At 38.2% G+C, this 15407-nt stretch overlaps 1 protein-coding gene across 4 annotated transcripts; it reads right to left on the bottom strand.

Annotated features, from left to right (window-relative positions):
* Window positions 1-5592: 5592 nt before the first annotated feature.
* On the bottom strand, window positions 5593-15401 carry LOC308201168 (uncharacterized protein). Of its 4 annotated transcripts, XM_080608138.1 has the most exons (8): window positions 15225-15401; window positions 14860-14908; window positions 12816-13166; window positions 11447-11857; window positions 10021-10116; window positions 9890-9917; window positions 9745-9779; window positions 5593-8908 (listed from the first exon to the last, which is right to left on the bottom strand). In XM_080608138.1, exons 1-8 carry the CDS (start codon window positions 15231-15233, stop codon window positions 8742-8744), a joined length of 1146 nt encoding a protein of 381 aa, XP_080464264.1. In that variant the 5' UTR covers window positions 15234-15401; the 3' UTR covers window positions 5593-8741. The 4 variants fall into 4 exon arrangements, with proteins under 4 accessions (XP_080464264.1, XP_080464266.1, XP_080464263.1 ...); XM_080608140.1 differs by lacking the exon at window positions 15225-15401 and having other exon boundaries at window positions 11447-11695; window positions 14860-15212; XM_080608137.1 differs by lacking the exon at window positions 15225-15401 and having other exon boundaries at window positions 14860-15209.
* Between the last annotated feature and the right edge of the window lie 6 nt (window positions 15402-15407).

The following is a 15407-nucleotide window of genomic DNA, read 5'->3' as shown; positions in this document are numbered from 1 at the left end:
AGATTTTAGAGGTATGTAAGATTTGATTGGTGTGTTTTGCAAAGCACGTGTATTTATTTTAAGCACATATTTAAGACCCACTTACCTGCACGTTGTTCAAGAACGTGCTGAGGTGCTTGACTAAAACAAGGCCTTGCTGAACAACAGCAAGTGCCACAGAGCTGAGTTGATCACCAGAGTGGGAATGGCGTATTCATATGAATGGTGTCTTATAATCAGATGTTTAACTAATACATAGAAAATAAAACCCTTGGCCATATGTGACTCATCTCCTCAGCACTCAAGCACCTATCAGAAGAAATGACTGAATAATTTTCCCAGCAGATATCTGAAGTAACTACCTTATGAGCAAACTGTTTGGTAGCAATGAAATCAGACACATGTACAAAGGAAAGACCTTTCCAGTAATAAACCTGCCTTTGATTTTAAGGTGATAAAATAAATAAATAAATAAATTAATTAATTAATTAATAAAAAATAAATAAAACTTCTCTGTTCTTCAATAAAACTAAGAGTTTTGTTTTTGTTTTTACATATGAGTGGATGAAAATTTCTTTCAGTGTGCTTGAATTACATGTAAAACAGCACAGTTAGTTCCTACAGCTATTATGAACAAATTTGTTCCAAAACTTCTTTTAATATGGCAGACAGGATGAAAAAAAAATGAAAAGAGGAGAGTAAGGCCATGAAGTAGAGAGAGGAAGAAACTGCTTGGTTTTTTTCAGGCTTTTTAGTTAAGTTGCAGGTTTTTTTTCAAGTTTGGGTAGGCTTTCAGGTATTTCCTATAGCATTTGGTTTGCAGGAGGAATTTTAAACCACTGGTTGTTTTACTGACTAATTATAAAATAAAAGATAATGATCAAAATAGAATGAAAAACAGACCTAAAATTTGTTTAGCAATTAGAACAATGTACTAGGAATGTCTTACATTCAGAGATAACCTCACTTCATACAGCTCTGGGAGTCTCTTCTTCTGCATGTCTTACTAGCACAGATACAAGAAGCCAAATCCTTAGTTTTTTAATGGTACTGGTATTGAACTTGACTCATTTGATACAAGAAAAGAGCAGAAGAAAAATTATCATGGTTTTCTAGGCCAGGCAAATAAAGCAAGAAACATAAGGGAGCTTACTGAAAGCTTTCTGTTGTCATATTTCAAGTTGATTTTTCAGCCAGACATGTTTGAATACCTGGACTTCCTTTATTGAAGCTAAGCTTTCAGGGAGTTGTCTATTCTTACTGTGTACATAGAATATCTAAGTAAAACAGTGTTCCTGCTTTTGCTAATTCACATAAGTAAACTTAATTTTTAATTGAAGCTCTTGCTCCTAATAAATCCTCTGGGATGCCTAAACAAAAATGCTGCACATCTCCTTAATGGCTGTAATTCAAGGCTGTCTTTTTGTCACGGTCAAGACTGTTATTCTGGATTCCTGCTTAATTATGAAGTTAATGCGGTGTGGCAGCTCAGCGGGAATAATGACATTGCTAATGTCAGGCTGCAAGGATAGCTTGTAAGTAGCTGAGATGGCTTGAATATTTTAATTCAATCTATCAGTTTGCTGATGCATTGTCTGTAGTATTTATAACCCAAAGATTTCAGTGTATTCACATGATGATGATCAGTATATAAAGTATGTTAATAATAGTACAATTTTCAAAAGTGCTACAGTAATTTAGAGCCCATGTCTTAAAGAGATCTTTATCACCTGGTATCTTAAGTCTTAGGGGAATCCAATGAGGTTATATGCCTAAAAGTAGGTTTTATAAGCATTTTATTCTTAGGAGTGTGGTTTTTAATAAATCACCTGAGCATTTTGTAAGATTTTAGAGTATCTCCTGTATTAATTTTTATTTTTTTAAAGTTAAAATATTGTGTAATGAACTCATCTAAACTGTTGATTCTGAAAGTTTTGAGTGTCAAAGCACGGAAATCCCCAGATAAGCATGTTGCAGAAACACCATCTCCCCAAATGTCTCTTGCAAAATGGGAATCAGCTGAATGTGTCTTATGTAAGCCAAACAAAGGTGTTAACTTACTGCTGATTGCTTTGGGGTATTTTGTGACACAGGACTGATTACTGCCTTGTCAGCGTGATCTCGGTTTGGATAGTTCACTGAACAGATGTTTGGCAGTAACACGTTTTTCCTTACTGTTGACCTGGCCTGAAGTTGAGTCACTCCAGTAAATCATTCATTTCTCTGATGTGTTCTGAGCTGCTCTGTGTTTTCTGCTGCTTCTTTGTCTGTGCATAACAGCTTCTTTAATTCATGCATTGTGTTGTCAAATTCAGCCCCAAATCCCAATATTATTGTATAAATTTTCCAGTTTTAGGAAGAATTGGCGACTTTAAGAACGTGTTAGGATTCCTTTGAGGAGGAGGAAGGATGTTTGTTCTGTGAATTTGGAGTTGCCAGGTGATAAAGAGCAGGACACTGATAGAGTCCCACCTGAGGAAGATTGACTGTATTTTAGGGTTAAGAACAGGAACAGGAAAGATAGAGATGCTCTTTTAAGTATGTTGGCTCTGTTAGAGTGGTAGCTTTTTTTTGTTTGTTTGTTCTGAATTTATTTATTTATTTATTTAAGTGAACTGTTATTTGCCTAGCTAAGGTAGCTTACCTTTAGGGAAGAATTAACTGAATTTTGGACGAGGTTTTAGTAGGGTATTTCTTTTGTTAAGAAAATGAATGCTTGTAGAACTTCTGGGTTTTTAATTTTTTTCTTTTTAATGAAGTTTGTGAGTTTGTAGAGCATCTTGTTGTTGGTGCTAGCATGTATTTAGGTTAATTATTTGAGAAATATACTTCTGTAAGTTCTAAGTCTAGTAAGGAGTTTTCAAGTATTTTCCATGCATCCATTTTCTTCAATAGGTACTGCATAGCCTGTGAGGAAAAACAGGAGCATAACTGTTAGACTGATGAAGCTGAGACACAAAACAAGGTAGATGAAGATGGCAGGTAAGTCTTCAATTTTTCTCTTTGGCCATTATGTGAATTTGCAATGTGATTCTAGAGAGTTTTCTTTTGGGGAAAATTCCAATGAATTCTAAGAAAATAAGATTAAAATCTAGTATGGTAAAATATTCTGCAGTGCTCTGATTCTGATTCTTTTCTTTCTGAGGTCTGCAAGGCTTAATTGCATCTCTCCGATGTTAACTTGAGCTATGTAATGGAAATTCTAGGGCTTTAATGACCAGGAGCTAACAACAGGAGCCCAGGTTTAGATAAGGCTGCAGCACTAACTAGGCAAGGTTCCTAATTTTGATTTGTGTGTCTGTTAAATCTATATGGAGAACCTGGAGTGGGTTCTGTGAAAAGCAGCGTGTTGAGTAGAAAGCTACCTAAGGTGAAGTGGCTATGAAACACTGGGAATACACACAAGGTTTAAACATTGTCCTTCTCCCTACCTCTGTGCTGAAGGCATGTGTGCTCTATCTGTCTCACATACTTTATGAAAAATAATTCAAAACTCCCTCAGGAAAATCAGAATGTCTGTTTAAAATGATGCTTGTATTATTAGTGGAATTGAGGCTTAATTACAAGGCATGTTTATACGTATGGCATAAACTACCACTGATTGAAGTAAATGGTGCTATTTTATCTAAGGTAGTAATATCTCGTGTTCTTTTAAACTGGAGATCTTCTTCAATGGAATAATTTTCCCAGTATTTCTGAGGGACGCCTGTAAGGCCTAGTCAACTGGAACAGGAATGTTTCGCTTCCTGAATAACTGCTTATGACAGACCAAAATCTGTTCTTTCTATAGGTTAAAAAAGAAATACTGTGTTGAAAAACAAATTCTTCCCCAGAAGACTTCCTTGACAAATACTTCTCTTTTTTTTTAAAAAACAGTGTTATTTATAAAAACACTTGAAGTGAATCACTGAACTCTATGCTTTGAAATTCTCTGCAAACAGCAACAATGAAACCTGCCTAAAGTGTAAACGAGCAGAAATTTAAATACTAACTATGAGTTGATATTGCACAACCCTTCCTCTATACTCATTTATAGAACACTTGAGCAGCAACCTTTGTATAAATAACATCTATTTGCTGCTGTGGCGTAATTTAAAGTTTGATGTTTGAGGAAGATAAGCAGGAACTGATAAGCAGGAAAGGTAAAGGCTGTTACTGGCTTGCTGCATACTATTGAGAGAGGACTGAAACTAAGTGTGCTATTTCCTATAACTCGAATTGTCATAATACTTATTGCAAGCAACAAAAGGTATCAGTGTGCTTAGCCTTAGCTAACGTGCAGCAAGAATGTCTATTTACAAAGGACTCTTTGGCTTTTGGGGGCGAAAACAAGTTATGTAGTATGTGAATTAAAGATGATAGTTAACCAAGCTTAATTAATACATTTAACTCATTGTCTTGAGTGAAGAGAAGTCTGCACAGGAAAAAAGACTTTTACTCTACTTACCTGGAACTAGGAGCGCAAATTGGCTGCAGTTTGCAAGAGCTAGGATATTGTGTTACTTTTGGTTGTTTACACATTCTCTTTCTCTTTTGCACTAACTTCATTAATGCTTCTCTGTACTTTTTTTTAACCTCACGCAAAGACATTGATTTAGTGGATAGTAAACTTTTACAAGAGGACTTAGCATGTGTACAAGCTGTTCTGGGATAGTCTGGTGTTGGCCAGTATTGTAATTGCATTAGACATCTTTGAGACTGTGGTTTCACTGAGTCAAGCATTTTAAATGTGTTGAACTCTTGGGAAAACCAAGTTCATCATTCTTGAAGCAGCAGGCTTGTTTAGATGCCAAATTTAAGACACGTTTTAGGTGCCACATGAATGTATGTGTAGAAGTTCGAGTATTAACCACTACCTACCTCTGTGAGCGGAGTATAAATAACAGTTGAGCTTGTTTGTCACTTGCAATAAATGCCCCCATGCCTCTGGGCTGAGAACCCTGAGAGCCAGATGTTGTTCTGCTGGGCCTTAATGTGCTTCTCCGAATGCTCATATAGCGAGAGGTGCTCAAGTGAACATAGCCGTGAACTTTTATTTCTCCTTCATAACTTTCTGAATGATTAAAATATCTTTATGAAAATCATGCTGTTCATTTCTTCATACCATGATATTCTAACTATGTGAAGTTACTACCTTGCAACAATATAGATGACTCCACTCTTAGCCCCTTTGTTTAGATCTTACCTCAAATCCTCATTTGTTGCTCTACAAGCATGCTGAAGACTCTTTCCTGCTCATCACTGGCCCTGAAAAAGCTTCACAGTCATCATTAAATGTGTGAGTGTTTTTGGGCTCTGCTTGTCTTTTTGTATTGGATAACTTGTCTTCCTTTTTATGGAGTTTCTCCTTTTTCATTATGCCTTGTTGTGAATCATGCTGCGGGTGGAGGAGGGCTTCTTTCTCTGGTCTGGTGTTTGCTCTGTGGCGTTCCTGTCCGTTTGTGCACAGACACTGAGCAGTCCCAGCCTGCCCTCAGCAGACCACAGAGGGGCTCATACTTAACCAAATCTCTATATTTTTTGTCTCTGTTAATGAATTAGTCTTGTATCTTATGGACAGCAGTTGTCATTTTGCCTTATCAAAATTACTTGAATTATTTCCCTCAGTGCTCCCTGCCTGCTCAAGTCACTTCCAGAGCTGCCAATTCATGCAGACGTGCTGCCTGCCCTGACTCGACAAGAGCAGTGGTGACATCAGGTGGCAGCAGAGCCTCAGGGGCAGAGTAATGCCAAATTCCTTCCTACTTTTTTTTCTCATTATGTTTTGAATTCAGTGTGGTGCTGGAATCACCACAACCAGAGCAACTTAATGAACGTAAATAATTGATTTGCTGTTAGATAGTTTACTGAAACAAAGGGCGCAAAGCTATAAACTGTGGGCCCAAATGAATCTGGGATCTAGTGTCCAGCACTGTGCTCTGTCTCAGTGTCAGTATTATCTGGATCTTCCTAGTCTCCCCTTGCTCTGGAGAAGGGAGGTACATCAATACAAATTAATGGTGATAATATTATGTGTGGTTCTTCTGTCTTGTTAGCCCATGGTAACTGGAAATCCAAAATGTTACATAGTGGTTGGTTTTTTTGCCAGGAGACCATACCAGAAACCAGTGATCCCTTTTATTTTGCAACATAAAACATTCCACATGCAAAGAGGTAAGCAAGCAGCTTACTGTATGCTGCAAGCTGCCACATTCATTTTAGTGAGATTAATCTCAGAAAGGAAAGCATGTGTGGAATTGGGTCACAGTGCTTCATGTATTCAAGTGTATAAAATACAGTGATTGATTCCCTCATAAGATCTTTGTGAGCTGAATAATGTTTATTAATTATTGTTGTAAACAAGTTATCATTTACCTTTTCAAAATGTGGCAATAGCATAAAATATTTAACTCCTATCATTTTCAGTTACCTGCATTTTAAATGTTCTATTTTGCTACACCTTCCTAGAAAGTTATGGTTTATAAAAGATACAAGTCTTATGAGAAGAAGTCTTACAAGGAGCGGCTGAGGGAGCTGGGATTGTCCAGCCTGGAGAAGTTGAGGCTCAGGGGTGACCTTATTGCTCTCTACAGGTACCTTAAAGGAGGCTGTAGCGAGGTGGGGGTTGGTCTGTTCTCCCACGTGCCTGGTGACAGGACGAGGGGGAATGGGCTAAAGTTGCGCCAGGGGAGGTTTAGGTTGGGTATTAGGAAGAACTTCTTTACTGAAAGGGTTGTTAGGCACTGGAATGGGCTGCCCAGGGAAGTGGTTGAGTCACCATCCCTGGAGGTCTTTAAGAGACGTTTAGATGTAGAGCTTAGTGATATGGTTTAGTGGAGGACTTGTTAGTGTTAGGTCAGAGGTTGCACTAGGTGATCTTGGAGGTCTCTTCCAACCTAGCTGATTCTGTGATTAATGAAACATCTGCCTTTATTGAAACTTTAGGAAGCAATGTCTTTGGAATGCATTTTTTTGTCAAAATGTGTAATATTGTTTAAATTGCTTGCAGTCCCGTCTTCCCATCTCAGCGGTATTAGAGCATTTATAGATCACAGGTTTAACAGGCATCTTCCTATCGTTGGCAAGAGTAATGGTGACACCCTGTGGCCAATTCAATAGCAGACTTGCATTGAATTTCTGAGTGTTTTTCTTTCACATGACCTCTGAATTTCTTGTGCCGTAGGGAAGGTCACAGGAGGAACCCCTTCCCTACAAATATGAGGGCATAATTTTTTTCATGTCTCTTACTAGACCTTTCCACTATTGGAATACATGTCTTTTGAGCACTTTAATTCAGACACATGGAAAGTGTTCTCTGCCCGTGATGGCTAATAACCTGAGAAGGTAGAGCAGGAAAATGTAGAAATTGAGACAAGATTATATTTCACATTAAATTGATGTAATATAAGTATACTGCTGTATGTGTTCTTTCACACTTTTTCTGTAATGCGATTACGGTTTTGACATACTGATATAATCCAGTGGACACAAAATAAACATCCACAATATAAAACTGCACTGCATAAACGATCGGGTTTCAAAGTCAAGATAATCTTTTTAACTTCTCATTTGTATCATTAACTTACCTAATGAGTCTAAGTAACATTATTATTCTGTAACTGCCCACATAATTCTGTTTCCAGTTAAGTCTTAGAGACTAAAGAGGTCTTTAAACCTTAGAGGTGAGAATTTGGTGTATGGGCAGTAAAGTTTTACGTACGCTTCAGGTTTCCAGCAGGCTAATGCAAACTATTTAGCTTTCACTCGTACAGCAAAGAACAGTTAGAACCTCCTGTCATATGTAATCTTGATAACAAATCTGTGTAGTAGATTTACATAGGTTAAGATTGTAAGGAAAAAAGAAATGTGTGAAGTCTATTCAGTAGTTTGTGAAATTCATTCGAAGTCTCAATTCAGGTCCATCTAATATTATCCTATTATCAAGTAGACAAGATGCCTTTTAGAAAAACTTTGGTCAAACTTGAAACAAACAAACAAAAAACATAACACAAACTACAGATCAGAAATGTGTTTTGTATTTTCTAAAATGTTCAGACTTACCAGAAAATATTTTCATGTAACCCAACTACTAAAATGTATGCAAATCTGTACCATTTTACAGAAGTATTTGCAACTCAGCAACCTCAGGATTTGCCAAAAAATATTGCTTCCAGACGAATGAAGAAGCAAATCGCTGACTCTTCATAGATTCCTAGCTCAGTGAAAGGTGCTCATTGCATTTTTCTGGATGTGGCCAGCCAGGGACCCTTCTCCACAGACTTCCATTTTGTTTCAGTTTGTGCCCCAGAAGTGCTTAGGAGGGACAGTTCCTGCCCTAGCAGGATGACAAGGTTGCACATAGAGCAAGATCACTGCATGGCTCCTTGCACTTTCCATATTGCATGTTTTGTGTACAACATCAGTCTTGCTCAGTGACCATCTAGCTCATACACATTACTAGTGTAAAGTTTGCAGAGGGTGAGTCATCCATATTAGCCAGGCATTTCAGCCTGAAGCAGAAACTATAACCCACAGTTTTATTGGTAGAAAAAGAGGCAGAAAGAAAGAAACACCTTTTCCATATTGCTATAGTTTAAATAAATAAATAAACACACACACGTTTTATTTGGTGATTCACATATTGGAAATGTATTGATCTGTGAGTATACAAACACTCTAGTGGTAAAGCTAGTACACATCTAGCCAGGATGTTATTTAGTCTGCCATGTGTTTTGCAAAAAAAAATACTTGCAACTTCCAATCTTGATGTAGCTGAAACTTACTTATTCACCAGCATATGCATATACAGTATGTATATCTGCTTCCAGTCCTGTCCCAGAAGCCTTGTTGTTATCTGTGGCAGAGACTTTCGCGTAAGTCCCTGTTACGTGGCAATAAAGGTGCTCACTTCTTTGCATGTCACTGACACAACTTGTTGCATATGGAGAACCTGTGAAAAACAAAAGGATATAAGAATTTCACAGGGTTAAAACTTCTTATTTTGATATTTAAAGAAAAAGTACTTGTCCTCTTTAGTAAATTAATAAATAAGAATCCATTCTGCCCTGCAACCAAATGCTAATTCATACTCTGTTCTAAGTCTGAATTGAGATAAGCGATTTACCAGCTACGGTATACTGACTGGCACTTTTGTATGTCTTCCCACCTTATGAAACAATGGGCTTGCATTCTTCTTTCATTTGGAGAACAGAAGCCTAAGATGGGGAGATTTTAACTTGACCAAGATCACAAATCATGAATAAAGAGACATGATGAGAAAATTCTTCAAGTTCCCATACAACCCAAACCATTCTATGAAACAGAGCTTCTTATAGTATTTGGTGTATACTGGCCTCCTCAAATATCTACAGCTTACTTAACCTAGTTCACTTAGTATGTTTCAATTGCCAAGAAGAATTGACAGCATGATACTGAAAAATATACACAGACAATAGTGTGCCTGTGTACATGGATAAGTTTGAAGCAGTGTACAGCTACTGAAGAATAGCTCTTTGTGCAGTAACCCCCATGTGTATGCTTGTTTTTTACATCAAGAACATCTTTAAATTCACTTTGGATTCACTATGTAAATATGATCCTTGCAGGGAGTTGGAGATGGGGACAGAGTGTGTTGTAAGGAAGCTAATGCTGAAGAGCCTGCATCCTATAAATTTTGTTGTAACTGCCAGCAAGCAACTTCCACCTGAGCCCTTGTGTATACATAAACCCTGATAAATCTACTTTGAAGGTAACCACTTAGAAGGTTGTTCAAAACTTCTTGCTTACATTCATCTTCTGGCATTCCAACAACATCATAATATCTAAAATGAAAAGGATTAAAAGGTCTGTTTATAGTCATGTCTTTCAAATTGTAAGTAATTTTAAAATTAATTTTCAATAGTCCGGGATATAAGTGTTTTCAAGGAAATACCTGGTAAATTCTGTGGATGATTTTTTTCCTGAAACAGATAAAAGAAATCATGAAACTTCAGTAATTAAAATATTTGTACAAATGATACTTAGTAGCTTTAATTCAACAAAATAATAGAACATGTTCCTTACCTTTTGATTTGGCTGTCTTGAGATAGGTTAGCCATGTTATGACACACAGAAAAATAATCCCAGCTATAGCTCCAGAGGCGATATACCACTGTATATCTATATAAAATTGATATATTATTTAGAACATGATCTGATAGTGACTTCTGGGTCAAGATAGATTTTTTTAATGTAATCTGTAGTGGTTTACAGGTGATCACTTGATCTTTAGTTACTGTGAAAATAACTTACATATAAATCTTATTTTGGATGACTCCAGGGTATTGTATGCTGGGAAATATCTTGATTTCTCTAGGCAAATTTCCTTCATTTAAAAAACAAACAAAACTATTGATATTTAGTGGTACTGCAGTATCCTCAAAGCACACCATGAGTAGGAAGGCAGGCAAGGTCTTTCTATTTTCTGCCTCCCCTTAAGAAGATGGGATGCTGCCTATCCTGCTCCCATAACTTCTCAGGTCCTTAGGCTTAGTGCTCTACTGCAGTAAGGTGGCTGAATGAATTACAAGTCTTACGAGGAGCGGCTGAGGGAGCTGGGCTTGTTCAGCCTGGAGAAGAGGAGGCTCAGGGGCGACCTCATCGCTCTCTACAGTTACCTGAAAGGAGGCTGTAGAGAGGTGGGGGTTGGTCTATTCTCCCACGTGCCTGGTGACAGGACGAGGGGGAATGGGCTAAAGTTGCGACAGGGGAGTTTTAGGTTGGATGTTAGGAAGTACTTCTTTACCGAAAGGGTTATTAAGCATTGGAACGGGCTGCCCAGGGAGGTGGTGGAGTCACCATCCCTGGAGGTCTTTAAAAGACGTTTAGATGTAGAGCTTAGGGATATGGTTTAGTGGAGTACTTAGTGTTAGGTCGGAGGTTGGACTCGATGATCTTGAGGTCTCTTCCAACCTAGAAAAATCTGTGAATCTGTGAATCTGTGAATGATGCTAATGCACATCTAGGCAGCGGTCAGCAGCAACTAATACGATAGTGAAAGACTGTTTTCACGCTTGGCACTATTCAAACATGGATCATAAAAGAAATTATGGTGAGCCAATCATCCACTTACATTGTCATTCATTTTCCTATTTTTCTTCATGTCCGTACAACCATTACAAATATGGAGTTGATTTTTATGTGATGCAATTTAATAATTCATCCACAAAGTATTCTGTGTGAAATAGCAGACAAATGGTCTGTGACATGCTGCTACTTGATGCAGAGTTGCTCTATTTTCTTTTAAGTTATTTAAAGAACAATCAATTTGCTTGTTAAAAAGAAAAATTCTCGGGTTTTTTTTGATCATATTTTTGGGAGGTAGGATTTTGCATGACTAAATCTAGTGCTAGAATACAATATTTCTATGACAACCAGGTGCAATTTCTTGGACTAAGACAGATGTCACCTCTCCAAGTTACAGTCTGTTATGAATACAGTTTCAACTTACATGTAGTTTTGTCTTTCCGAACTTCCACAGACAGGTTATTAGCAACTCTCCACACATATTTGCCATTTATCCAGGTAGTAACAATGCATAAATATTCTCCACTGTCAGAACTAGTAACATTCAGAATAGTCACATTACTTTTTTTGTCAGTTGAACTGAAGTCGGTATTGTTCAATAATCGTCCATGGATGTCTTCATCGATACAGCAATGCTCATTGTAAGTCAAATGTGAGGTCCCAGCTTCATTTGCTAGAGAAAAAATGCATTCACTTCTTTTTGCAGCTCTGATCCAATACAGAGTAAAACATTCTCCTGAGCAGGTAGTTTCAAATTCACATGACAAAGTGATGTTGTCTTCAAATACCAGGCTGCTGTATGGTGTTTCAGGAACACTGTCTAAGGACTTGCTTTCTGAAATTGAGGAAATGAACAGAAAAACAAACACAAAAAATGTTGCAAGTGAGTCTAACCTGGCAATATTTTGAAGTGTGAAAACTGCATGAAAAACTGCGCAATCTCAGACACAGATTAAACAGTGTTTTACACAGTGAATTGTAATTCAGTTAAAATACTTGTGCTCTGTTACATCTGAATAACAAATAATTATTTTATTAATAATACAAAACTAACTACCTGGCACTGAGATAACAGTTCTTGGTAATAATTCTAACTCTTGGCTTCTACATACATTGTTAGGCAGTATTGCCTCAAAAAGGATGATGCTTTGATAATTTAAGAAAGCATACGAAAAGCAAAGTATTCTGTTGTTAACGCAGTAGCATATGCTGTCAGTGGTGTGTCTCTGGTCACACTGTTCTCACCATTGGGGGTGTTACATAGCAAATCTGTGCTTTCCTGGGTTAACTTGGAGAGTTATCAACTGAACTCCCTAATGTCCCCAGTGTGCCAGTCTGGCACAACACCCTATCCTCAGAAAACTTTCACACGTCTAATTGCAAATGTTTTTAAAAACCTGAAACAATAAAACTTTGAGAAGTGCAAAGTACCAGCTAGACTTTCTTATTTCTAGTTTTCTTTGATATGTATTTAATATTTTCAGCAGCTTCTCTTACAGTTCTCAACCATTGATTTCTTTAGTTTTTCCTAGGTTCCTGTTCTCCTACAGTGTTCTGTTTGAGTCACAAGTTGCGGTTATATATCCTGTTACTAAGCATCTTCTCCAAAGAGCTCTGGTTTTGTATCTAAGATACAGTAAGAAAAGGGGCCTAGGTAGTGCCACAGAGCAACATTCTCGGAATTGTCTCCTTTTTAATGCAAGTTTACCAATACTCTTAGTGGGCATCTGAGCTGAAGACAGGCTTACTAAGAGAAGAATGGAAACACACACTGTTTAAAAAGCATCACTCACCTTGTGTGGAGTAAATCGTCTGTGTAAGAAAGAAGTCGTAGTGCCTGCAGTGAGAGACATTGTGAAACAGCGGGCAAGTTGCTGGTGTTCCACCATTAGGAACTGCTCCACATGCAAACAGCCCTCCTTCAGGGGATATGTGGGTCACTTGTAAGGTATCATTGCAGCCTGAAGGTCCCCCTTTTTTTCCACATGAGAAAGTAGACTCCTTGGAAGAGCAGTTAATTAAGTTAAATTGCTGCAGATTGTTGTCTGCTATATACCAAGCTATTTCTGCTTTTCCTTTAGCAGCTTGCTGATTGCACTGAAGTGCAAGATTTTCATGTTCTTGTCGATGAAAGAAAGTTTCGCCTGTGAAGCATATTTAAATGGTTGGTGAAGCAAAGTGATCTGGAAAGACGCTCTGATCGTTAAAATCCTTAGTGAGATCATAGAATCTTAGAATCAGTCAGGTTGGAAAAGACCTCAGAGATCATCTAGTCCAACCTTTAACCTAGTAAAAGTCCACCACTAAACCATGTTACTGAGTTCTACATCTAGACGTTTCTTGAAGACCTCCAGGGATGGTGACTCAACCACTACCCTCGGCAGCCTATTCCAATGCTGCGCAACACTTTCACTAAAGAAATTTCTCATAATATCCACCCTAAGCTTCCTCTGGTGCAATTTCAGGCCATTTCCCCTTGTCTTATCACTTGGATACAACATTATGGTTTTGTTCATTTTTTTTTTTTGACAACAGAATGTATTGCAAATGCAGTGATGGATCCTTTCTTGCAAGGAAGGGTATACTGCTGTGTTCCCCTTGGGTGTGTTCTGCTTCTTCCCAGCACCAGCATCAAGCGCTGAGCTCTCGCTCTTCCTGCACTCCTGGCAGTATTCTCTAGGATAAAGCCTTCTGAACATCATTGACAGTCTTGGGTTGGAGTGAGCAATGTAGTGGAAAAAAGCAATATTAACACTGACCAAATGATGCAGTACAGGCATAGATATAGGCTTTTCTGAACAGAGTGTTTTTGTGAACGCTTCTGAACACATTAGTGATACTAGATGAAAATAGGGTACAGACAGACATTTCTGTACTTTAAAAAGGCCACATAGTTTAACTAGAGAAGTAACAGCAGCAATCAGCCACTACATTTTGCATGACAGATTGAGCCTGCTGTTTGTACCTTACTGGGCATAAGTGCAAGCCTCTGATTCTGCAAACATTTAATGCAGGCAGATGAAACTACTCATATGTAGAACTAGAATCCACCTTTGATATTTTTATGCAGCAGGTATCAAACATAGCCAACAGTGCATGTCAATATATATTTTAAAAATTTTTTAATATACTGGAGGATTCTAGCTCGTTGAAGTCAAGTCCCTGCAGTTAGCTGCAAAGTCTTAATAGGGCTGGATCTGCATAACCAACAATGGCAGGATGTGTTGAGGCAAAGTAATTGGCGTTTACAGTCACATACTTCGTAATACCCTAGAATAAGCAAGACTGAAAATGAATCAATTAAAAAAGATAGTGTTTGCAAGTTGTCTGTCCCTTTGGCTGGGAAAACTCTCAATAAATATTATGTCTACTTATCAACAATTGGAGTAACTGGAGGAAGTGATAGACAGATGTAAGAAGAAATATTATTATTGACATCCTGCCTCAGCTGCTTACAGTTTCCTACGTACTAAAGGGTAGTTGCTAAAGCCCTGACCCTGGGGGTAATGAACAGTGCTCTGACATTTCCAAGTCACTTTGTAGCTTGTTCAAAGCCTTCCCTCATTCCTCTTCCCCCATTCACCTGTCCATCAGCCCATCAGTTCTTTCCCACAGAGCTGCTATGAGACAGGGAAGTGCTCTTGTGACAGCTGTTAAACGCAGCCCTTCAGGGGTGGAAGCATGGCCGTAGCCACTTGCTTGATCAAGCTGAGGACTCGTATCTGCATTCAGATTCTTCTACCAAAGGTACTTAAAACAACAAAGAAAAAAAAACTTACAAGTATCTGAAGTGAGAAATGAGAAAATTTGAATGATTTATGTGAAGAGAAAACATACCTGTTATTTCTCCTAGAAAAGACGTGGTCATCAGGAAGGTTATTACTTTCTGCAAAAAAGAGGAGAGAGCCTTCATCCTTTTCAGTTCTCTTGCTTCTTAACTCTAAATAGTGCTCAGGAAGATGGATGGGGAGGAAAGAAGTAGAAAGAAAAGGAAGTGCTGACAGCATGCAAAACCGCAGCCTTTCCTCCCTCAAAATGCCCTTCCCTCACCATATCTTCCACAGAGCCTCTTCTCAAGAAGAAATTGTGTGACAAGAAATGAAGGGCCAACACAGGGATGAGATCCGTACTACTGTCTGCATAGACATAATTCACTTTAAAACCTGAGAGCCCCTGTATCAGTGAAGTGCTGCCATAGTTACCAGTAGCATGTGTGCTGTCCTGGAGTGCTTTCCCAGCCTCTTTGAGGCTGCTGCACATCATGGTAAGCACCAGGATGTCACAGCAGTCTTGTCACTGGTCCTAAAGGTTGTTCGTCCATGTCTGTCCTCACAGGAGCGTCAGCAGCAGAGGTGTACTCCCAAGAAGTATGAGGAAATCTTTGG

Source organism: Anser brachyrhynchus (assembly GCF_964034855.1).
Source record: "Anser brachyrhynchus genome assembly, chromosome: 11".
Taxonomy (NCBI): domain Eukaryota; kingdom Metazoa; phylum Chordata; class Aves; order Anseriformes; family Anatidae; genus Anser; species Anser brachyrhynchus.
The sequence above is the reverse complement of the archived record's forward strand: the minus strand, read 5'-3'. Positions and strand labels throughout refer to the sequence as shown.

What these genes read in the sequence shown, in the direction of transcription:
- LOC308201168 (XM_080608137.1), bottom strand. Translation starts at nt 14,935, where the DNA reads ATGAAGGCTCTCTCCTCTTTTTTGCAGAAAGTAATAACCTTCCTGATG. An exon ending in CAAGACAGCCAAATCAAAAG is followed by an intron (nt 9,918 to 10,020) that starts GTAAGGAACATG and finishes TATCTGTTTCAG; the next exon opens with GAAAAAAATCATCCACAGAA. An exon ending in TCATCCACAGAATTTACCAG is followed by an intron (nt 9,780 to 9,889) that starts GTATTTCCTTGA and finishes TTTTCATTTTAG; the next exon opens with ATATTATGATGTTGTTGGAA.